The sequence below is a fragment of the Thamnophis elegans genome, chromosome 4 (genome assembly GCF_009769535.1).
Source record: "Thamnophis elegans isolate rThaEle1 chromosome 4, rThaEle1.pri, whole genome shotgun sequence".
Classification (NCBI taxonomy): domain Eukaryota; kingdom Metazoa; phylum Chordata; class Lepidosauria; order Squamata; family Colubridae; genus Thamnophis; species Thamnophis elegans.
This window is the reverse complement of record NC_045544.1, coordinates 102508610-102534262: the sequence shown is the minus strand read 5'-3', so window position 1 is coordinate 102534262 and position 25653 is coordinate 102508610. Positions and strand designations below refer to the sequence as shown.

General features: G+C 37.5%; 1 protein-coding gene across 3 annotated transcripts in view; it reads left to right on the top strand.

Annotated features, from left to right (window-relative positions):
• Nucleotides 1–25653, top strand: part of LOC116507394 (neurexin-1-beta-like) — a 114467-nt gene that overhangs the window by 51583 nt on the left and 37231 nt on the right. For 2 of the 3 annotated variants that reach the window (XM_032215493.1, XM_032215492.1), the window contains exon 1: nt 21010–21213. The exons of the other annotated variant lie outside the window; for it this stretch is intronic. In XM_032215493.1, the coding sequence (XP_032071384.1) occupies nt 21181–21213 (33 nt within the window). In that variant the 5' untranslated portion in view covers nt 21010–21180. Of the gene's footprint in view, nt 1–21009; nt 21214–25653 lie in introns of those variants that run through there. 3 annotated transcript variants of the gene reach the window in all.

Genomic DNA, 25653 nt, shown 5'->3' with positions numbered 1-25653 from the left:
GCAAAAATGGTAGGCTATTTAAACAATACAGAAGATAATATATGTCTGTGAGGGGGCGGATATGTATCTGTCTCTGAAAAGAGAACATTTTAACAGATTTCAGTTTCTTAAAAGGCATGATAATTAGCAATCTATTACTATATGCAATACAATATTGAATCTAGAAAATTATCATTTCTTGCAATCTCTAATCCCCATTATGGAATACAGTATGAAATTGCAGGCCATTGAAAACATGCCCATATTTAATTATATTTAAGGACCTACAACTCTATGCAGAATGGCTTCCACTTATTTGTAATAATTTTATTGAACTTTATAATCAGAAAAGTAAAAACTAATGCAAACTAAAAACATGAAAGAGTAAAAAGAAAAAGGAAAGTGCAGAAAAGAAAAAAAATAGAAAGAAAAAATAGAAAAAAATAAGACCATAGTAAAGAAAAGAAAAAGATAAAAAATAATTTCCTCCTTTCCCAGAATAAGTATAAACAATTTTATTAATTTATCACCTCTTAAAAATACAATGTTTCTGCCAACCTAACAGTTAGAGCTGAGGTAGCGCAGTGGTTAGAGTGCAGTACTGCAGGCCACTTCAGCTGACTGTTATCTGCAGTTCAGCGGTTCTAATCTCAACGGCTCAAGGTTGACTCAGCCTTCCATCCTTCCAAGGTGGGTGAAATGAGGACCCAGACTGTGCTGACTCTGTAAACCGCTTAGAGAGGGCTGAAAGCCCTATGAAGTGGTATATAAGTCTAACTGCTATTGCTATTGCTATAGTTCAAAAGCATGTAAAAATGCAAGTAGAAAAATAGAGACCACCTTTGGTGGGAAGGTAACAAGTGTTCCGTGTGCCTTTGGCATTTCATCATGCCAGTCACATGACCACGGAGATGTCTTGAAAAGCGCTAGCTCTTCAGCTTTGAAATGAGATGAGCACTGCTCCCTAGAGTCAGAAACGACCAGCATGTATGCCTAGGGGAACCTTTACCTTTAAAATACAATGTGTTTTCTTCATCCCATATTCTCTTATCTGTAAAAAAGTCTTTAAAGCCTCATCATTTAGAAGTCATCGGCAAAAGTCCATTAAGGGTTACCAAAGGTAACAAAATCTAATTTTAATTAAATAAACCAACTTCATACTACTTCCTTTACTTTTAAAAATCTTGATCTTTAATCCCTTCAAATAATGTCCTTGATCTAGACATTATTTCTTTTCTTTCTTTCTTTTTTGTCTCTCCTCATAAAATCCTTCAAAACTTTAACAGATCACCTTTTGTAAATCCAATATAGAAAAGGTATTCAAGTTAACTCTTGATTTATTTTGTATATCCCTTTTTATTAAGACATCAGCTAGTTTCATTTACATATCTATTTTTCCATATGATTCTTGTTTAAATCTGCTTTCAAGTTTCAGTCCTCTTTCATAATATATTTTAAACACAATCTATTTATAAAATTACACACTTAAAATTATTTTCTGCATGCATTGTTCACAAATATCCTTCAATACATCCAATGTTGAAGAATATTGTATTCTGTATTAGTAAATCCTTTAATTTTAATATTTATTTGCTTTTAGTTCTTTCTAGTGTCCAACCTTCAAAGTTCCATCCTAACATTTGTTTTTAAACAAAACAAGGCAACAGTATTTTCCTCATGGGACAGATTCTTATAATTAATTCAAAACCGTATTTCAAATCAATCTGGATCCTTGGTCTATTTTCCAAAATCAACATTTTGCTATTTATTTCAACAACAAAAAAAATTTTTCCTTCTTAAACTTATATTTAAAACATATTTAATTAAGGATTGAGGGAAACACTCACCCTCTGTTATAAAAAATGTGTCACTCCAAAGGTTCTTAATAATATCAAAGCACTTCTGAAAGCGATTAAGAAATCTGGCTCTGAAAACTTTTTATCTATATAGGTTACATTACAACTGTGAGTTTGATTGAAATCCTTCCACTATTAGCTGATCAACTCACAAGTCAATCACAAAAATTCTCAATTCCTCCAGGCTATTTCTAAGGAGCAGCTATCCAGAGTACAATGGATGATCTCATGATCTCTCCTTTTTCCAGAGAGACAGAATTCACCATCTGAAAGAGTGGGGATAACATTGCCGTGGCAATGAATAGTCATTTGACTATTCATTGCCACAGCAATGTTATCCCCATCTTTCGGTGATGTCTAGTTTGCCATGAATCATCTGGAAGTAAACTACAAGTCTCCAAAAAGCTTCCACTTGAGCTAGTATTTATTTTACTAGTTCTCAGTGTGGTACTACAATATATACTGTGACTTGCCAATTTGTTCAGTTTTCTATTGAGATAATTTATTATTAGATGTTTGGCTGCAAACATGGAAACAATATCTGAAATCAAGCTATCTTTTCTTTTTCACACCTTACACACACATAGAATTGTATTGCTTTTCTGTCTGGTTCCTGCTCCTTAAAAAAGGTATTCTTTATCTGTGTTGTCACATTGGTCCCAATATTCCTTTAATTCCCTAGACCTTAGTCATATATATTCCCAAATTTTTCTTTGTTTCTTAGCTTTCATATTCAACATAAGAATAAAAACCTGGAGAAAAACCTGCAGAAGATTTGAAATTCTAGGATAGCAAAACAATGAAACAAAAAATGGGACGGGGGGGGAGGGGGATGATTAAGAGCCATTTATGTGAGTTGACAGATTTTGTGCATATCTGAATGTTGCAGACATTATCTGTAATCTTGCCCATCTCAAAGCTAAATTAATGCAATATCTGCCTCATCCATCAGAATTTCACCAAAATTATTTTCCTCCTCAAAAGCAAATTATCTTCCACCAAGTTCAGTGGATAAATAAAGTCTATATATGCCTGTTAAAATGCCAGGTTTCTGAGATGGGAAAAAAAAAAGATAAATCACTTCAGAATCTGTTCCACCTTTAACATAAGCTGTACAATTCAATTCTAGGAGGGCAATTCATCTAGTGGGGGGAATAGTAAAAAAAAAGTACAATATGGTTGCATAAAGATGCACACCTTTAAATTAATACTTTTTTGAAGCATCTTTTGATTTCATAATAGTATTCAGTCCACTGGGGTAGGAGCTTATCAGCATGGAACATTTTGCCTTGAGAATCCTTGCAAAAGTCTCCAAATCTGTTACAATGCAAGGACATCCCCTGTGCACAGCTCTCTTCAGCTCACACCCCGGATTTTTGTTTGGATTAATGTCTGGACTCTGAGTGGCTGTTCCAAAACTTTCATCTTCTTCTGATGGAGCCATTCTTTTGTTGATTTGGAGATATGCTTTGAAATACTGTGTTGAAAAGTGAAATACCTCTTCACCTTCAGCATTTAATAGAGGCTTGAAGGTTTTATGTCAAAATTGACTGATATTTCAAGTTTCCTCCAGCTTGACTAAAGCCTCAGTTGCGGCTGAAGAAAAACAGATCCAAACCATAATGCCCTCCCACAGTGTTAAACTGTAGGTATGGTGTACTTTTGGTGATGCTCAGTGTTTTTCTGCCAAACACACTTTTGGAATTATGGCCAAAAGTTTCGATATTGGTCTCATCAGACCATAACACATTTTCCTACATGCTTTTGTCAGATTTGCTGTAGGTTTTGATAAAATAAGTTGGGATTGGACATTTTTGTTTGTTTCCATCTTGCCACCTTGCCCCACAAATAGAGAACTACAAAGAATACAGTAGATTGTTGTCATATGTAGCACATAACCAGTACTTGCCAGACATTCCTGCAATTCTTTTAATGTTGCTTTAGGTCTTTTGGCATCCTCTCAGACAAGTTCTCTTCTTGTTTTTTAATCAATTTTGGGGGGACATCCATATCTTTCTAATGTCACTTTTGTGCCATGTTTTCTCCACTTCTTCATGACTGTCTTCGCTGTGTTCCGTGGTTTAGCGTGACTGATACTTTCCAGCAATGGGATCCCTTTCACACTTTGTAAGATCATGGCTTTTGGGGTAAAGGGAAATCCAATAAATGTCAGGAATCTCCTACTATAACAGCTAAACTTAATGTGGGCTTGATCAGAGTCACTTGAATTGAGTAGGTGGGTATGTTCTGACACTACTTAACTTCAATTGTCAGTTTGAATGTGATGGGATAATTATGAACTCAGCCACATCTCTGCTTATAAGAGATTATGAACTCTTATGCAGCCACATTATTCTAGTTTTGTTGTTGTTGTTTTCTCCCTTTAATATTTCACTTTGTTTTTTAATTGAATTTTACATATTTTAAACTATGCTAAAGTTGAAAAGAATTTTGATTTTTTTTTACATCTCCAAAACTAGGTATTTTAAGATGGGTGTGTAGGCTTTCTATAGGGACATGATGGCTCAGTGGCTAAGACCCTGAGCTTGTCAATGAGAAAGGTCAGCAGTTTGGTGGTTTGAATCCCTAGTGCCACGTAACAGAGTGAGCTCCCGTTACTTGTTCCATCCTCTGCCAACCTAGCAGTTTGAAAGCATATAAAAATGCAAGTAGAAAACCACCTTTGGTGGGATGGTAACAGCATTCCATTTGTCTTCGGCATTTAGTCATGCCAACCTCATGACCACGGAGATGTCTTCCGACAGTGCTGGCTCTTCAGCTTTGAAATGTAGATGAGCACCGCCCCCTAGAGTCAGGAACAACTAGCACATTTATGCAAGGGGACCCTTTACCTTTAGGCTTTCTATATCCACTGTGTTTCAAAACAACGAAAGAACAAAATGGAAAGAGGGAAGGAGAGGACATCTAAATTGTCCCTGCCTCCATCTGTTTTGAGATTATTCTAAACAAAGAAATAAAGATCTTATTATGAGGTTACATTTCCATGTCTAATTTTCTTAATTCCTTTGCGCCCAGCATTAGCCAACAAATATAGAGGAAAAACAAGTACCATCATGGCAGAATCCTAGATTTCTGAATAAAAGGAAAGCTCCCCCCGCCCAACCTGGTTAAATAACCAAAATAACTGCTAATTTGTAGTTTAACAAATGTGTACAGTGTAAAATGAATATGAATAATCTGTCAAGCGTATTTGCTTGAAAAATGGGGAGTATAAAAAGATAATGAAACCTCTATACTTATCTTCCATTCCTAGATGCTAATTCATCATGTTAAATTAGCTTGGATATTGCCACAAGATGTTGCGCATTATTCTTGCAAGTTCAGATAACTGATATTTTAAAATGTAATCTGTGCTAAGCATTCCATGCAATTTGAAGGCTTGTTCTTTTAAATAAAAACTAACATATTCAAAGGGCGGCATTGAGAAAGCATTTCTTCTGCCTTTGGGCTTAGATGTAAAGCTGAATGTGACAAGAAAGAGGAGCTAGCTAGTTATTAAAGCTATTAATCCATGAACATTGTGTGGTTGCTCTTATAATTTACAGAGCACTTCAGCCATTTTGAAGGTTTTCCCCAGGTTGACTGCACTATACAGAATATCGACTTGAACCAAGAAAACAGGGGTTTATTTTTCACATCTTCCTATTTTTTCTACTGGTTTTTTTTTTTAATGTTAATCGGTTACAAGAGATGTAAGAAAAAAAAAATAGACTACTTCTTATCAGCTTCAGTCACCTCATCATCATGACTGTGTGCCTTCAGGTTCTTGGTTTGCCCCAATTCTGTTATCTTTGGGATCTGCACTAAAAATGGAAGAAAAAACTTAAACCTAAATATTTTATCTTCAGAAATCAAACAAAATGATCTGCTAGAATACCGAGGAAGCAAGTATGATTGAGATTAGAAATTTTGCAAAGCATTCTTCCAGAAATGATTTCTCATAATGCCACTGTATTTTTCCTGAGAAATTACTCAGATTTGTTTTGTCTTTATAGAAAACATAATGCTGTAAATTAAAGGCCTATATGGAAGACTTAGCCAATGTAACACATGCACAAACTGAAAAATGCATTCATCTTATCCAAATCCAGTACTTTTGATTTCCCTTAAGAATCATCTACTGTTTCTTGCCTAAGAAAAACTTCCAAATTCACTGTGGATGATTCACTTGAAATACATTATCAGTAGCAGCCATGAAGTGCTACTAAAATTTTACCTCAAGCTACTCTGCGTAATTTCTGTTCCTTCCAAATTTAATAGGGAAAAAAATCTATGTATGTAGTCATTAAGAGTCAGTTCCAACTTGATAGCACAAAATCAATCTATTAGAAATCTTACTAATGAAGAACAGAATAGAAAGAAGCATATAATACATAAAATGATGTTTGGCTTTTAGGAATATGATTTAGGAGCTACTAAGGCTCTTAATAATATTTTTCTTCCCTTCTGTATTGAAGGTTCAATTAATTTGCATGGCAGGAACAAGATGATAATCTTTTCTAGACTACTTGGAAGAGCCAGTTTTTATTTCCAATAAACTAAAGGTTCCCCTGCATATGTGTGCTAGTCATTTCTGGCTCTAGGAGCAGTGCTCATTTGTTTCTAAGCTGAAGAGCAATGCTGTCCAAAGACCTCTCTGTGGTCATGTGGCCGGCATGACTAAACACTGAAGGTGCATGGAGCAGTGTTACCTTCCCACCAAAGTGGTCCCTATTTTTCTATTTGCATTTTTGGCATGCTTTCGAACTGCTAGGTTGGCAGATGCTGGAACAAGTAAAGGGAGTTCACTCTATTACGCAGTGCTAGGGATTCGAACCGTTGAACTGCCAACTTTCTTTTCCCATAATGCTCCCCATATTACAAGATATTGTGGAAAATTTAAAATGGCAGTCCATAAATTATCATTACACAATAATGATAATAATAATAATGTGCAGCAAAATTTCACAAACTGACTACCTACAATGCAATGACCGCATTGCTAAGATCATTCACTAAAATTGTGCCAAAAGTTTGGATTTGAGTACAGCAAAAACCACTGGGAACATCAGGTTCAGAAGGTTTTAGAGAATGAGAAAGTCAAGATCTTGTGGGACTTCAGAATTCAGACTGACAGGCACTTGGCCCACAACACACCTGACATAATAGTTGATAAGAAAAAAGTATGGTTCATTGACATTGCAATACCTGGAGATGCACGAATTGAAGATAAACAGCAAGAAAAAAAATCACAAAATACCGGGACTTGCAAATTGAAGTTGAGTGACTGTGGAAAAAGAAATTGTGTGTTGTCCCCATTGTAATTGGAGCCCTTGGAGCAATATCGAAAGGGCTACCTTGCTATTTGGAATTTTTAAATTTATCAGACTTTCTGATTCTACAAAAAATCACCCTACTTGGAACAGCTTATATCCTCCGACGTTAATAGTAATAATAATAATAATAATAATAATAATAATAATAATAATAATAATAATAATAATATTATAGTGGGATTTCCGTATACAAACGGACAAAATACTGGCGCATAATACACCAGACATCACACTGGTTGAGAAAAACAAGGTTACAATCATAGATATTGCAATACCAGGTGATAGCAGGGTCGTCGAGAAGGAACATGAAAAAATTGCAAAATACCAGGACTTAAAAATCAAAATTCAACGACTATGGCACAAACCAGCAGTGGTAATTCCAGTGGTAATTGGCACACTGGGTGCTATTCCAAAAGCACTGGAATTACATTTAAAACAGTTAAAAATTGACAAAATCACCATCAGTCAAATGCAAAAAGCCGCACTGCTTGGATCTGCACGCATATTACGAAAATACGTTATGACGTCCTAGGCCCCTGGGTGGGGCCCGACTAGTAACCAATGCCAAATCCGGCGAAACAACTGGCTGCTGTGATACAATTGAATAATAACAATAATAATAATAGATCCTTTAATCAGATTTATTAATCCACTTTGGAAATTGGTATATGATGTTAAAATATTGGTGTGCATCAGTAATGGTATCCTATTATCTTCAAAACCAGTTCGGTATCAGGAGCACATGCGCAGAAGGTGATGACGCCTGGGTGGGTGGGCGGATCCTTGCACCACCACCACTACTAGTTTGTCTGAACCGGTGCGAACCGACAACATACCACTTTGATGTGCATGCCCTCTCAAACATAACATGGACAATATACCTAAATAAGCAACACAAGTAAGGAAGCATATACTGCTCAATTATTATACATTTCCAGTAGATTTCTAGATCTGATTTGTTCGAACAGAAATTTCAGTTTTACTCAAAATGCAGAATGTCTTGGTTCTATTTCTAGACTTTTTACTTGGTGGTAAAAGGATGAAGCAGTCAGCAAACAATGTATATGCAATTGTCACAACTGGGAATTGGCTAGTTAGATATAATCTGCAATGAGATCTGGTGATCTTTTGTCACCTAATATAATTCACAATATTGTTATATACAATCTTTATTTCATGTCACAGTAGTAAGAAAGGAATGGTGCAAACTGACCAGGTAGTTACACAATATGCTGGAAATTGTAAGTGCAAACTTTTCTACCATAAACAGCAGTGCATTTAGAACAGAAGGATTTCAAATCAGAGACTTATTATTTTCAAAAAGTCTTCTTTTTAAATCCTAAACATATTAGCTGGCAAACATGTTAAAGCTTAATATTGTGGGTTAGTTAAAGAAAAGATTTGGTGACATAAAGAGTCATGTCAACAGATTCATGTCTTCCTTAGAATATTTTTCTTATTCAGTTTGACCCCTTTGCTCTGCCATCTGTTTGGGACTTTTCATACATCCATCTCTTTTTCACTTCACCACTTTAGTAACAGCTGCCAGGAAAAATCAGCCAGGAAGGACATCCCCTACATTAGTGCTTGCAGAAATGTGTGCATGCTGATATTAGGAAGAATATTAGGATTCAGCCAGGATTGGTTGTTATGTATTATTGTAAAACATGTGTAATAGTATACCAAAATCTAAAATAGATTTAATCTTTCACCTCCCTTCAACCTGTACTTTATTCCACAGTTTTGGAATTTTGTGGAAAATGTTTGCATTTTTTATGTCACTAAGAGTCGATGAGATGAGATGAGAAATACAGAAATATGATAAACAAACAAACATAATATACTGAAAAGACCCAGGCTTAGTGATAGATCTATGTTTTTTCTAAAAGAGATGTCTATTTAAATTATCTCTAGACAAAGCACAAACCATAATACGGAGGATAATTTATATATTTATATGGATCAACAATGAAACATGTTTATTTATTAAGAAGGTGTGGTAAGAGAAATGACAATAATGAACAGCTTCCTTTGTATGCATTTGTACTAACCTTTCTTCAACCCACAGATTGGCATTTTATTTTGTCATGTAGTATTCAGATTAGCACTATGCATAACTGAATCAAATAAATCGTTATTCTGAATCATGGCTTATTTTGGTATGTAGATCTACAAGTAAACATTGGAACAAGGGACTAACTATCCTGTTCTGTGGCCGGGAATATGGTTTTTAAAATGGAAGTGCTGATCCATCACTAATATTTAGTAGTTTCCCATGGTGCAGGGTTCAGTAAACATACATCATATTCAAATATATTTTTTCCTCAAATGCCTAGAAATTTGCAACATTATAAAAATACATTATCAACCTTATGTACTAGCCCTACTCTTAATCTGTAATTGTTCGTAATATCTTCTAATGCCATGTAATTATTAAAGGAGAGGAGGCTGTTAGGAAAAATGAGCAATAACTCTAATTCAGCATGATAAATGTGGTTTACTTCATAACAATTCATAGGGACGCGGTGGCTCGGTGGCTAAGACGCTGAGCTTGTTGATCAGAAAAGTCAGCAGTTTGGCAGTTTCCCTAGTGCCACGTAACAGAGTCAGCTCCCGTTACTTGTCCCACCTTCTGTCAACATAGCAGTTCAAAAGCATGTAAAAAATGCAAGTAGAAAAATAGGAACCACCTTTGGTGGGAAGGTAACAGCATTCCGTGCGCCTTTGGCGTTTAGTCATGTCAGCCACATGACCACGGAGAAGTGTTTGGACAGCACTGTCTCTTCGTCTTTGAAACAGAGATGAGCACCGCCCCCTAGTGTCAGGAATGACATATGTGTGAGGGGAACCTTTACCTTTTACATAACAATTCAAAATTGGTAATTTATGAGCTCAGTATTCTAAATTCTCTGGAGTGGCCAATTGGTCAACCTCCCTTTTTTAACATATTTTTTTAATTGTAAGCTTTTTTTTCATTTATATAAAATACAGAAAGATTTTTCTTTAAAAAAAACAGAATTCCAGTCTAGGGGGTAATTGATATAGAGAAGCTTCAGCTGAAGTACATCTGGTATAATCAGGCACTTGACCAGATGAAATTAGGCCCTAGCATTTATAAAAGACCCAGCCAATTATAGTGGCAGTTGATAATGCCTGTCACTGTAATGGTGATTCTTTACCTTTAAAAAATGAGCTGATTAGCATAATACTAGAATTTAGAGACATTCTTGAAAATTAGAATGGTAATTGTAACTATCATCTGTCTGTCTGTGTCTATCTTCCACATCAGTGGGTTATGCAGGGCCCCAACGTTTCTCCAACCATGCCAGGTGCTACATATTATTCCACTTCTGATATGTTCTGTTCGGCTTCTGAAGTCTGAGCTTCCAATTTGATTTTCCTATAATGGGTATATAATTCAAGTCTTGGAGAACTAAGCAATAAACACAAAATCTGAGCATAACAAAAAGCTACTTATCTAGTTTTTCCTAACAAGCACATTATAGGTTCCAATCTAATTGAAATCTAGTATGACAGTCCCTCAGGATAGTGCTACAATAAAAATTACAAGATATCTGTAATTAATTTGGGATCAGTTATCTAATGTTAACTGTATTACATACTCAGCACTTAATAGTTCAACTATCCATTCTCTCTCCCGGCATCTATTATCCAAAGGAGGAAAAAAATGAATACACAGTACTGATCTAGGAATGTGAAAAAAATGAGCTACATCAATGATTTGAAAATCTAAAAAAGGTATACGACACAATATGGGGTGGATGTAACAAACCATAGTTCTACATATTCTACATACAGATAGTCTTTGATTTACAACTGATTGCTTAGCAACCATTCAGCGTTAGTACAGACCCTGTTAGCCTCCAAAACATTAGCAAATCATTTGTTTTCCCGCATCTATTGACAGAAATCTTGCCAAACTAAAGCAAACACTTTGCATCATTATTGAACTATCTCATTATACTGTGAGAACTTTTCGGAAGCAGATGACTTTGACCCCCTTCTTCCCAACCAAACTATCTAAACCAGGGCTGTCAAACCCGCGCTCTGCAGGCCAGATGCATCACATGCTGGCCACACTACACCCAGTATAGTAAAGGGGGGGAGTCAAGATACGTCACGTGACGATGCTGTGATGACGCGAGTTTGACGCCTATGATTTAACCTTGCTGTATCTTTTTCTTCTGTAATGCACTCCCTCTCTCCTGGGAATCAGGAATACATTCCACCTTAAACCCTCCAAAAGTTATTTCCAACCTGGTTTCAAAGTTCTGATGTCATCCACTTTCAGTCACATCACCACATTCTCAGAAACTGAGCCAAGCATCCTATAGTCACACAATAATGATTTACAATGGTTTGCTGGAAACTAGCATTACAACCATCACCACTTATGACCATTGTCAGGCTCAATTATGGTCATAAGTCAAAGACTACCTGTATTCCTGCTTAATTAAGCATATATGCAAGGATAAATTTTAAAAATCGTAAGTACTTAATCTGGTTCCCACCACTTTGCAATGTATTTATTTTCCTAAGATCCATGTGATGAAAGGATATGCAATTATCCCTATTTAAGCCACAAGTGCAGAACAGATTTTGACAGTAATTGCAACACTGTTTGGTATGCTAGTCTATTAGTCACTGTCAAGAACAGTCATGAGAATTAAAGTTCTATATAGTTATACGGTTACAATTATTTGTAATTAAATTCCTCATTGTTTATGGGAGAGCATCTCTGGATATTCTCTTCCAGTTATTAATGTAGGGCTCATGGATCTCTGTGGTGAATTATCATGATTTGCTTACATGATCATGCATATATATCTTTTTTTTTTAAAAAAAAAAAGTATCAAAATCATATGTCTGTTCTTTTTGTTAGGCAATGTAAGTATGTTGAGGGTGGTTGGAGAGAGGATAGTTGGTAGAGGTATTATCCTCCATGTTGGCTGAGAAGCCAGCAGTGAGGGCCACATATACATTGTGGTGGTTGTTTTACCAGCACATTCTCCAATTGGGCAACTGGATTTGAGGCAGCTGTGGTTGTAGGAACAGGTTATATCATGCAACTTTCCACATGGGATAGTGTCTGTTTTGGCCTTTTTTATCTTTTTCCTCACCCTATTCTATGGAGTTATGTGATCTGAATGAGAGGATCAACCTGTATTACCAAAAGCTGGGGGATTTCCATCTTAAAAATGTGGCATAAATTTAAGTTGTTGGGCAGGAATGAGAAGTGCTGATCTCACCTGGTGGCTGTACAACATTGCTCTACTGATGAATTTGGGCCTTAGGATGAGATGAGATTGCTGTTTGTGTACCCGCCTCTCTGCTACTTTGTTTCCCTATTAGAGCAGATCAATTTCAGGCCTACTATTGGGGACTATGGCAGAGCAACCTGCCTTCAGAATTGGATGCAGTTCAGAATTTAATAGCAACCATAGACTTGTTCCAAGATCTATTAATAGGTCAGTTCACAATAGGAGTCAAATGTTAGAACTGGGTTTTGTCTCTTGGCAAAAGCAATGTGATCTTTAGTTGGGATACATTATCATCAATCTCTTGCCATCAACAGATCATTCCTGTTAGACTACAGCTTCAGTCAGCCTGCTGCTGGTACCTGAGATGGACATGATCGGGCTCCAAAGGGAATTTAAATGAATCCCCGGAGCACTGGTACAAGCTCAACCAAAGCTTTACTTGCTGCTTGGAATGAACAAGTGATTGTGACCTTGGATCAGATCATGCTTGTCAGAATCTTTATGCATGTGAATCCCACAGAGCAATTTGCTTTTCAGAAGGGCTTAGAAGATGAATCAGTACAAGAAAGGCCTAAAATACTGCTGGACAAATGACAGGTCTAATTGAGCATAGATAAGAAGCTTTAATTAAGGATTACCTAATGATAGTAAGAATAGAGAAATCACTTATTTCAATAGATGAGAATATATGTAACTCAGTATTGAACTATGAAGTCTTTGGTGCTCCAGGAGCTTGGTAGTTTGCTTGCAGATGTTTCATTAGCCAACTAGGTAATATCATCAGTGCAAGTGAGTATGGGGCTTTTGTTCCCTGTTTACAGTAGCTTGCCATGGGTTCTGGTGAGGGTGTATTTTTCTCCTTGGTAGTTGATTAGGTTATTGTTTTCTGCTTGATTGAATTTATTGTCAATCAGCTTTGTATTACATTGCCCATATGTTGCAGAAATCCTCTCAACCTTTTATTATAGAAATATTCTTTGTATTATTTATATTATAATATTTGTAAAACTTACTATTTACAGAAATAACTATATATTTACTTGGGTTCTTTTGCTTTCTTCTGGTCAATCACCAGGGTCTTAATATTAGTATGTGACCCTATTCACAACTCAGTACAGTGGTACCTGGATACTCAGCAAACCAAGTGGGATACTATGTGATCCTAGTGAGTCATGAGGCAGCTGACAACAGCAAGTTATACCTTGCACATTGATTACCAGGAGAAAGATGAGTACCTGGACAAGCGTTTTGCTTCAAAGTGTGTCAAATTTGACAAACTTTGAAGCAAGTATCGAGGTACTACTGTACAAGGCACCTACTGGGAGGCAAGGGAGCAGAAAGCCACATAGTGATATAAACCCTGACCCTCTTTTATTTGGGATACAACATTGTGCAGGTATTATATTGCATGCGCACAACCAGGACAAGATTCCTTTGAAAAATATGTCCAATGAGATTATTTTCCCAGAGAGGTCCATTCCTTGGGGAAGGTCCTCCTTTCCTTGTCGTTAATTGCTTTTAGGGTTAACTGAAGAAGACACGCTGGCATCCGTTCTGTACAATGACCTGTCCTCTGCAGTCTGACAAGCTCCAACATTTAACATTTTTGTTATCTCTTAATAAAAGTTCTGTTAGTTGGCCTTCATCAGCTATTAACATAACCTTTACTTTTAATGAATTGCTGCTTTGAGATTCTTTTCAACGAAAGGCATAATAAAATATTTTTATAGCAAGAAAACCTATTTAAATCATACAGACAATTTTATGAGTCACTCTCAATGAGCTCCATAATTGTATTTCAATACACATGAACTTAAAGTAAATAATATATTTCCTACCCGATGGAACTACTGAGTTGGTATTCCCCTCATAACTATTTGTTTTATTTTTCATCATCATCATTTTAGCCATTGTCTGCCCACCCGCAGGATGAAGGCCTGTTCCACAGGTTTCCAACCAATATGGTCCTGAGCTTTCTTTTGCCAATTGGGCCCTCGGTACTTGCTGCTGTCATCAATCCATTTTGTTTTAGGTCTCTTTCGTGGAGACTTTTTATCAAGAGGGATCCATTCTATTTTTAAAATTTTTTATTTATTTATTAAATATGTTGCCCATCTCTCCAAGGCAACTGTTTTGACTATATGTAGCATAGCCTACATAAATTATTCTGATCTGTATGTATTTATTTAGAAAAGTTATATGCCTCCCCCATCTTATGAACCACAACTTGGGGAAGCTCACAGCCACAACAATAAAAAACATAAGAAAAACAATTAACAATGTTCTCCAAACAATTCCCAGTATCCCAAAGCAAGTAATTTGCCACTGCCTACTTTTACGATACTTCTACACTTTCACTATCTAACAGTTTATGGTGATCACCCATCCAAGAACTGGCCAGGTATGACCCTCCTTTTTAACACCAGGCAGGGCTAGCTAAATGCAATTCTCTTCATAGGATAGGCCATAACTTTGATTTCACTATCATCATCTTTATCACTGAGTTTACTTTGTCCAAGCCTTGTGGAAGGCTGATTGATTGCAAATTCCAGGTTTATATTGGTCATATTATAGAGATTTTCAGTACTGTTAACGTGTTGCTGTAGGTTTTGTTGCTGTTTGATTTTATTACACGTTTCCATGTTTGATTTCATAACAATTATGACAGTAGGCATTCCATGACTAGAAAACCATTGTGTGAAGGGTGCATAATCACGGGTTAATACATATTATTATGAAAAGTACTCTATATGTAGCTGTAAAGAGGAGAGGAAAGGGGTCTGTTAACAGTCAGGGATACATCATGATTCCCTGTATTCTGAAACCATTGGCACGCTGTACCATTCTGTGGGAGCTGTTCGAGGGAACAAGGACCATTTTCCTTCCCTAAAAATAAACTGAGAGGTAAATTTGTGTCTGAAGAGGTAATATTGTATTTAGTATCATATCCAGTCTGGGTGGAACATGTTAGGCACCTAACAGGCTAACTGGTAGCACCTAAAATGTGGAGTGGGGATCATGTCAGCTCAGGTGGCCCCCTCCCCAGCCAGCCATTCCCCCGCCCCCGCCCGACCTGCTCCCCGCCTGGCCGGCCGGCCAGCACAATGACTCACCGCTCTTCTCCTCCTCCTCCCCGTTCTGAATAGACTTTTCAAATTCAACCACACTGACTCTTCCAAATTCCGAAATTTTAGGAATGGCTATCAGTGTGATGGTGAACCTATGGCACACATGCCAAAAGTGCCATTCAGAGCCTTCTCTGCTGGCATGTGTGCCATTGCCCAAGGAGTTTCTTTCACAAGTTTGGAATGTCAGCGGGGATGGAGGAGGCGGGGGGGGCAAAGCGGTGGAGCACGATGGCAAGAAGCTTGGATGGAGCCGGAACACACAAGCTGCTGGAGGTGGGGGCCACCTGAGCGGCAATGATCCCAGCTCTGCTGCTCCTCGGCGGCATACTTTTGGAATGCCCTTTTGGAATGTCAGTGGGGACGGAGGAGGCGGGGGATGAGGCGGCAGTGCGCTTCTCGCCGCTACTGCGCTCTTGCCTCACCAACAGTAACCCTCACCGCACGTCACTGATTATATATATATATATATATATATATATATATATGTGTGTGTGTGTGTGTGTGTGTGTGTGTGTGTGTGTGTGTGTGTGTGTTTATTTGTGCTGATAAATAAATAAAGGGAGACTAGTATAGATCTATTTCAAGCTATTTAGCTCTCATCAGCTAGCCATACCCTTACTGGGATTTGAACCTGGGCTATATTGCACACTAGGCATACTAGGCAGAGATTTTAGCCATTAGGCCACACACACACATATATATACATATATATATATATATACATATATATATATATACATATATATATATATATACATATATATATACATATATATATATACATATATATATATACATACATACATACATACACATACACACATACATACATACATACATACATTCAATAAAGGAAAATTAGTTAAAAAGAAATAGATCTGTAAATGTACTGTATGTTGGATCTGGTTAGTTTTGTTTTTTGCAAATCTGTCAGGTGGTTTGTTGTTTGAAGGTTAAAATGTAAAACAAGATTGCACTTTTTATATAGAACTAAATAGATCTTCATTTCTTAATATGTATCTTTATATTATATTGGTCGTGTTGACCGATGATCTCTGGAGAGCCAGGGATGGAGGCCACGCCTCCATCCTAGTGCTCCTTGACCTCTCGGCGGCTTTCGATACCATCGACCATGGTATCCTTCTGCGACGACTGCGGGAGGTGGGGGTGGGAGGCGCTGTTTTACAGTGGTTCTCCTCTTACCTCTCGGACAGGTCGCAGTCGGTGTTAGTTGGGGAGCAGAGATCGACCCCTAGGCCCCTAATGTGTGGGGTGCCTCAGGGTTCAGTCCTTTCCCCCCTTCTTTTCAACATCTACATGAAACCGCTGGGTGAGATCATTCGACGGCACGGGATAAAGTACCATCAATATGCGGACGATACTCAATTGTATCTGTCCGCCCCGTGCCAACTCAACAAAGCGATGGATGTGATGAGCCAGGGGCTGGATGCTGTTAAAGACTGGATGGGGGTCAACAAGCTTGTGCTCAATCCAGAAAAGACCGAGTGGCTGTTGTGTTTCCCTCCCAAGAATTGGCCAAGTACTCCATCTCTCAGGCTGGGGGGTCAAACTATACATCCCTCAGACAGGGTTCGCAACTTGGGAGTCCTCCTGGACCCACAGCTGACCTTCGAACATCATTTGTCAGCTGTGACCAGGGGGGCATTTGCCCAGGTTCGCCTGGTACACCAGTTGCGTCCCTACCTGAACCGGGAGGACCTCACAACAGTCACTCGTGCCCTTGTGACCTCTAGGCTGGAATATTGCAATGTGCTCTACATGGGGCTGCCCTTGAAGAGCATTCGGCGACTCCAGCTAGTCCAGAACGCGGCCGCGCGAGCGATAGTGGGTGCACCTTGGTTCACCCACGTAACACCTATCCTCCACGAGCTGCGCTGGCTACCTGTTGATCTCCAGGTGCGCTTCAAGGTGCTACTTATCACCTATAAAGCCCTTCATGGTAGTGGGCCTGGGTACTTGAGAGACCGCCTACTGCCAATTACCTCCACCAGACCGATTAGGCCTCCTTCGAATCCCATCGTCTAGCCAGTGCAAACTGGCAACTACCCGGAGGAGGGCCTTCTCGGTGGCTGCTCCGTCCCTTTGGAACGAACTCCCCGTGGAGATTCGGACCCTCACCACCCTCCAATCCTTCCGCGCTGCTGTAAAGATCTGGCTGTCCCGGCTGGCCTGGGGCTAAGATTATAGCCCCACTCGAATGGTATGATTGTTGCATTTTTTCTCTTTTAATATGTTGTATTGTTTATTGTTTGTTGTTTCCCCCGCCCTTTTGAATTGTGAGCCGCCCTGAGTCCCCTTAGGGAAAAGGGCGGCATACAAATAAAGGCAAACTAAACTAAACTAAACTAGTTGGGCTATTCAAAGTATTTAACATATAAAACATTTAAAGCTCAATGTTTGTTTTAAGGGTTGGAAAACAATTTTGAAAGGGGTTACCCTAACCACACTAAGAATGCTTTGAAGCTAAAGCAGCTCTGAATAGACTTTTCAAATTCAACCAGACTGACTCTTCCAAATTCAGAAACTTCAGGAATGGCTATCACTCTGATGGTGAACTTATGGCGCACATGCCATAAGTGGCATGCAGAGCCTTCTGGTTTCTGTTTCCCTTCTGTTTCCCTTCAAACAACGAAACAGAAGCTCATGAAAGAAAAAGAGCTTACCTCTTGCTATGCTGCCTGTGTTGGGATGCCCCGCCTTCCGCCCGCCAGCTGGTCTTTGGGTCGCTGCTGCACATGCGTGCATGTCTGTGCATGTGCATGTTCACATGTGTGCCCACACTTGTATGTTCGTGCACACGTGCATGTTCATGCATACACATACACCTTTCAGTTTGGGCATATGCACAAACAATTTTGGAACTCGGTGTTTAAAAGGTTCGCCATCACTGGGTTATACTCTATCTCAACTTTACAACTATTGTAAACTCAAATGGGGTCTCTTAGGCCAAAATACTTTTGAATTTGAAACATAAAAGCGATATGCGATACCTGAAAAGCTCCCAGAAACATTGAGAGGATAAAACTTGCTTCTGTTTTATGCCCCCCAAAAACAAAATGGAGGAAGGGAAATAGAATATGATTTTTTTCATTGTTTTTTCAATGAAATGAAATGGTTTCTGTTTGAAAATAGTGTTTGATTGGATCTTCTGATAATTTACAACTCCTTCAATTACAAAAAGAGGGAAGGACAGTACTGGCAACAAAATACAGGCTTTTATGTATGGTATATGCTTGTAGTTATGTCAGAAGGAACATTTAAAGATATTCATCAATCACGTATATGTCTTCCAGGGGAAGGTGTAATATACATGTGCATTGGTTTATGTTTGGAGGACTGTACAGTTGATTGTTGGCAAATAAGTGAATGAAGGTGTCTATTGAAAAGCACATAAAATGGATTTGTTACCTCCACATTTATTAGGAAAGAGCTATCATCATCTCTTTTCATATAAGACTTAATTACAGTCTACTAAAAAAGCCCCCCCCCCAATGTTCAAAATTAGGGATTTTTTCTCTGAATGTAGAATCCAAATTTGTGCCTATTCCACAAAATGCCACATTAAGTTCAGCAAGTTATCATATAAGTCAATATAAAGAGGTAGTTCTAAGACATCCTTGTCTTAGATATATCAATATAAAGAGGTAGTTCTAAGACATCCTTAGAAAAGAGAAAATTATGTGCAGTAAAAATATTGTAAGTCTACCATAAGATTATGAGTACATAATAACTGATAGTTCAGAGTAGATGGATTAACATATCAGAAACATGTATTGAAATGTGAAACTAAAAATGCTGAAAACATTTACTGCCTAAAATCTCAGAATGCACTATTTTGAATATTAGAACAGCTAAGCAAAGATTAAGGTTCAAATTTAGCTATCAACACAACTTATAATTCTGTGGTCTTTATTGGCAGATTGATTTTTCTATATAGTGACTATTTTGTTACAGATTCTCACCCAGTGACTACAATTGGTTCCAGCAAAATGGTTATTAAACAATCTATTCCTTCCTGAGCTGCTCTTCTCTGCAGCCCAGCATTTCCCTAAATATATTAAAGCAAATTAACAAACACAGCTCTATGACTTTAATTAGCTGATTAGAACCTGCCTAGCTGGTAGCTATTGCCTAAAACTGGCCAGAACCTAATCAGTTTCACACTGACAATTTTTGTTATATTATATTTTTTCTATAAAAAAGATATTTTTATAAAGATTTTTGTTCTCCTAAATGTGTGCTTTTGTTAGAAAATACATTTGTTACAATTGTTTTTGTGAATAGTCATTACCCAAGGTAGTTATTAAATGTGGATCACCTATATTTTTTGTTTAGCTTTAACAAAGCTGATGTGATATATTATGAGGAAGAATAATATTATATCTCTAATTTTCTGATGGATGAATACTAACAGATGTGCTTTGTTTGCAAAAAGCTTTCTAGCTGGTTCTTTGCTCTTTTGGGAAACAGTTGTTGATATTTTATCTGGGCAGGATAGTGTTAACAGTAAATTAGAGTTTGCTAATAATGCAAATACTATCTGTGCCGAAACCTCATTATCTGAACCTTGTTGATCTACCTCTTTAGCTGACACATTCATAGGTTATCTGATTAGCTGATTCCCCAGTTTTGTGGAAGTCTCCCAGGCTACATAGATCCTTCTTTTCTTTCTCTTTGCTGACCTACTTATGTGCAAGAGGCTTTGAAAACATTGCTGGAGCTTCTTTCTTTTGTTCCCTCTCCCCCTTCAAAATCACATGCCTAGCCTAGTTGGGCATGAATCTTTTAAAACTTTGCAGCTCTCATTAGCACAGCAGCATCTCTGTGTTGTATCTCTCTATATTGCTTCATTGTCTTTATAGATTCATTGTTCGAAAAACATTAATTACAGAGTGTAACATGCACACCACAAATGCCATTGATTAGCCTGGGTTTTTTTTAAAGGATAATTACAGTCAGAAGGCTTTTCCGAGGCATCCTGGATTGAGGGCTGTGTGCTAATTGCTCTGTTTAAGGCTGCAAATTAATATGAGGCAAAACACAGTAATCATCTGAAGGGGAATAGATCAAAACAGTTTAAGTGGGATCACAGTGAGGGGCTTTATTGCTCTATCCTCCCTTTTCTCCACGCCATCACATTTTTACAATTTCATTATAAGGAAAAATCTGGAGGGGGGGGTGACTGTGTTATGAAAATATGTAGTATTACTCCTTAAATCTCAAAACAAGCGAGAGCAGACTGACTAGAGTGGCACCCAATGGTGAAACGCAGCACTTTTCATCCGCAGAAGAAACTGCAGCAGCCTCTACTGCAGAAGCGATTTGCCCATTGGCTTCTCCTCAGCATGTGACCAACGGAGCTGTTTCTCTGTGTTTTTCCCCCCTTTCCTTTTCCGTCTGTGTGCAGAGCACGGATAGGCCGGGCTGATGCGCAGACATTTTATCATCTTGATCTCCCACTGAGTCAGGGAGCTCTCCTGTCACCAGTATTGATTTCAGAGGATGGACTAAATTTCCTAGGATTTCCATTAAGAATTAAGAAAAAAAAGCTATAAGCACGCAGGGTAGCCAGGCAGACATGGATATGAGATGGCACTGTGCAAGCTCTCAGGTAGCCTTCTTCTCTCACGGCCGATGCAGACCAGAGGCTAAGCACTGCAGCATGCAGGGTTTAAGAGACTGTTAGTCGAAAAGCAAAAATAATAAAATAATAATAAAAAATTAAAAAAAGGAGAAGGAAAAATCATTTGTACCAATTACTGTTTTTAAACAAAATTGCTTTTATTTGAATTAGAAATTGTCTCCTTGATTGCATGCCATTGAAATCAGGAGTTCAAATTTCTGCACGCGATCTGCTTTTCAATTTCAGGATCTTTTTACGTTTAAGAGAATAGCACTTTAAACCCTGATGCTTTTGATTTTCTTTATTTGCTGTTTTTCTAATCCATTGCTTGCACGTTTCTGTGTTCATGTGTATGTGTCTTTTAATTTTTGCATGCTTGGAAAAAGGAAAGAAGAAATCAGTGCAAGCATGGGGAGCAGACTTTTCCAATAATTGCTAGGTTATTTTGTTATTAATGACCTGGTGATTATTTTAGTTTAAAAATGCTTAAATTCCGAGTGTGCATGATTCGTAGCACAGTTTTGCATGTTGTGTGTATATATGTGGATTTGTTCTTGTTCTTTGTGACTGTTTACCGAGCAATGAAATATACATGCATTATTTTTTTTAATGCAAAGGAATAATTGCCTTTGGTTGTCTAACATTTAATGGTAAATAATGCAAAAGAGCATTTTTAAAGAAATTGCCGATATATTTCTCAATGGTGGGAATCTGTATCCTATAGCAATGTGGGACTTTTATATATTGTGTTGGGAGGAGAGATTTAACTATTTGTTTCTTATATGTAAATGGCACTAACAAACCTCCAAAGCATTGATTGTTGTTTATTAAAATTATTCTAGAATCATTATTTTTCCCAAAAGTCAGGCATCAGTTATGTGTGAAATCCATTTTTGTGCTGTATGTATGTGCATGTTAACCACTATGGAAATATTGCCTTGCTTTTTCACAATCTTTTTTATGCCAACAAGAATGAAAGGGGTTGAATGTTCTATCTTGTGTGTACTAGGAGAGTGATAGCAAGCTCATTACACAAGGAGACAAGCATACGATAAGAGATGAGAATGTAAGACAAAAGATGTATTGGGAAGAAGGAAAGAAAGAAAGGATCATCATGGAGAGAATAAATGGTGTGTGTGTAGGGGGGGGGCTACCACCTCCTCTGTTCTTAGAAGGGTAAAGGATTGGTATCTCCTGAAAGCTCTGGATAATTATATAGTCACTAGAATGTATGCCTCAGTATTTTTGGGAAAATGTTAATCCTCTGCAATTCATATGGTTTGCTTTTTAGCTCTTTGAGTTTGAGAAAAGGCTTTCAAATGGGAAAGGGAAATTGTATCCAGCTTTCATTTCAGTACTGAAGTTTCTGCAAAGTTTCTCTCTGAAATTGTACCCCAATATTAATCCTCTTTGTGACTTGAGCAAGCTGTTTTCTGGTGATGAGCAGAAACATTCTCAGTCTTTCATAAGTTAATTGTGAGCTTGGTTTTGTGAGGTCAGACATTTTAATTGTGCATAATGTGCTGCGGAAGCTTCACAGCTCTATTATGGTGGTAGTGGTGTTATTTTAAAAATACAGTTTTACTGATTTGGGGACAAATTTGTCAAGGGAGTAAAAATTGTAATATTAGCAGAGAGAGATTACATTAAATTATTGGGTTGTCTTGTTTTGAAAAACTTCTACCCATGTTGAGTTTCTACCTAAAAAATATTATGCCTAAGAATGTTGCCATTTCTCATCTCAGTTTTCTTAATAGCCATTTATCTTGGCTCTCTTGGGCGTGATAATTTGACACAGCTAACAGCTGTGAGAAAAAGAGGTGAAGAGGTTAGGTCACCATGGAAATTGAATTGCCTCCACCCCAATCCTCCATCAGATCCTTGCCAGTTAACGCAGAGTTAATTGGCAGAACGAGACCATTAAATCCATCTACTTTTGTAAGTGAGATGGCAGGGCAGCAGGATGCAGGCAGACTGCTTCCACATTATGTATGCTCTGATTATTAAGGCTAAGGTGGGCTCCATTTTTGTGCACTCCAGAGCTGATGTCTATGGTTGACAGAATCAAGTGGCAATGTTTTTCTGGACTCTGACTGCTCGTGGTTGATGATTGATTGAATGTTCTCCTAGCAGAGAAAGGTGGGGTGGGAACTCTGCCCATAGAAAGAGAGCAGTGGGGAAGGAATCATTCACCCTTTTTATGCTTTGCATAGACATTTTGTTTTTGTCCTTTCTTCCCCCTCCCCCTGAGAAGACTATTCCAATATTTGTCCATCTTTTCATTTTACCCTCTGATTCTGCAAATTACATAAAATGTTTCTCATCAAACACAAGTGATATTTTAGGTTTTAAAAAGGTTTTAGGTTTTTTTCTCTTTTGAAACATCAAAGCATTTTTGCAATTTTCCAGACCTGAGTACTAAGCTTTAAATAGCTATCATTTTGGGTATTACCTGCAGTGGTAAATGCGTTAGATTTTATTTTTTTCCTCCATTGACTGCATTATCAACAGAAAACTGAAGGCAAGCTGTTTTTTACTGTTGAGATTGCTTGTAAAACAGTGTACGGAAGGTCTTCCCCAGGAATGTTCAGTAAGCCAGTATCTTTCTCTTACAGGAGCTTGGCTACTATTTGGTATCTCTAGAAACTTTTTGTAGCTATGTAATTGTTCTTCCTTCCCCAAACTGTTGCTTTCCATTGGTGTTTGGATTCTGACTTCTGTTTTTTTTTTTTTTTTTAGCTAGAATGATAGCCAGACTACCTGGTTATTTGGAGAGTTGTAGTCTCTAGAGTTCAAGGAGAGGGTGGCAAAGTTCTTCTAAATGTTATTAGCAGGTTATTGTAATGTTCTTCTTTTACAGATACAAGGTGGTGATGAAACTGGTTTTAGGTAGATATAATGCTTTCTTTTCTACCTTTACTATTTTACTGATTTATAGTATTACCATTTATTGTCTTCTTTGGGTAAATGGGATATACATGATTTGAAAAATATGCTTATTTGTTTATGTATATGCCATATTTCATCCCCCCCCCTTTTTTTCAGTTATAGTTGAGGATAATTTCTTCAAATGCTGAAGGCAATTATATATGAACTGGACCTATCCAGAATTCAGATAAATGAGAACCAAAACAACTTTTACATTAAAGTTACATCATATGTGTATTTGCAATTTTGTTTTGTTTTGCAATGCATAGCTTTAAAATTACCATTGACCAGAATTAGGATTCAATTGTAATTTGATGCAAAGAGTCAATATCCCCCTAGAAGCTTTAGTTGAGGAAATTGCAGATGCCAGGGCAGGTTTTATTGAGACTGCATTAAATGGAGGAAATATTTTTTTTCCTTTGCTATTCCTGAACCAGATTCCTTCGTCTGCAAGAGCTAAGTTTATAAAACAAAATATGTCAGGAAGTATTTTTCGCATGTAACTATTTCTTCTTCCATTTTTCTTTTTCTTTTGGGATATATTTTTCCTTTTTCTCTCTCTCTCTTCTGTATGTAAAGTCGAAAATTAAAAAATAAACAATATTTCAAGTAAGTATACCAAGAATGCATGAGTTGTAGAAATATTTAGGTAAGCATGATAGATTATTATTTGCAGTAGTTTTTCCTTGAAGAAATTCAGCCTTTGGAGTGAACATTCCTATTCCATGTTGTTGGCTGATTTCTTCCACTATAATCAAATACATTGCAGAATTATGCCCACATAAAAAATGAAACAAGTCATAAACCTATGCCTATACACTGTGCCAAGTTACTTGATGCATTACATCTGGAGTAAGAACATATTTTCCAAACCTATTTCAGGAGGAACCTACTTCATATGTATGAGAATTACCTGCCTGCTGAATCTGCTTCTTTGTAAAGTTACTTCTTTATTGCCTACCTTCAATCGGTGCCATATCTCTTCCTTCTTCTCTTTTGCTTTTCTACTAATCAATTCTATCTCAGTAAGTTAAGCAACATTCCTTGTCCCCCCCTCTCTTCCTCCCTTTCCTCCCTCCCTCCTTCCTTCTTTTTTGTTCAATCTTCACTCCCTTGGCATGCTTGGTTTATGCACATTCTTTTCCCATGCACTTTTAATTATCAGCATAATTTTTTTTTGCCACTTACACTATCCATGACAGTATTTAAATTCAAAGAAAATTCCATATTCTAGTGATGGTGATAGTTGCAGTCAATATCTCAAATGAGGAAAAGACCTGCTGTTATTAAATATGAATTTCAAAGGTGAGAAAATTTGCACAGACAAAACTGGAGTTAAACAAAATGCACAAGTGCAGTATATGTGGCACCTTGCTCAATAATAGTGAGAGGGATCTTGGAGTCCTAGTGGACAACCATTTAAATATGAGCCAGCAGTGTGCAGCAGCTGCCAAAAAAGCCAACACAGTTCTAGGCTGCATAAACAGAGCGATAGAATCG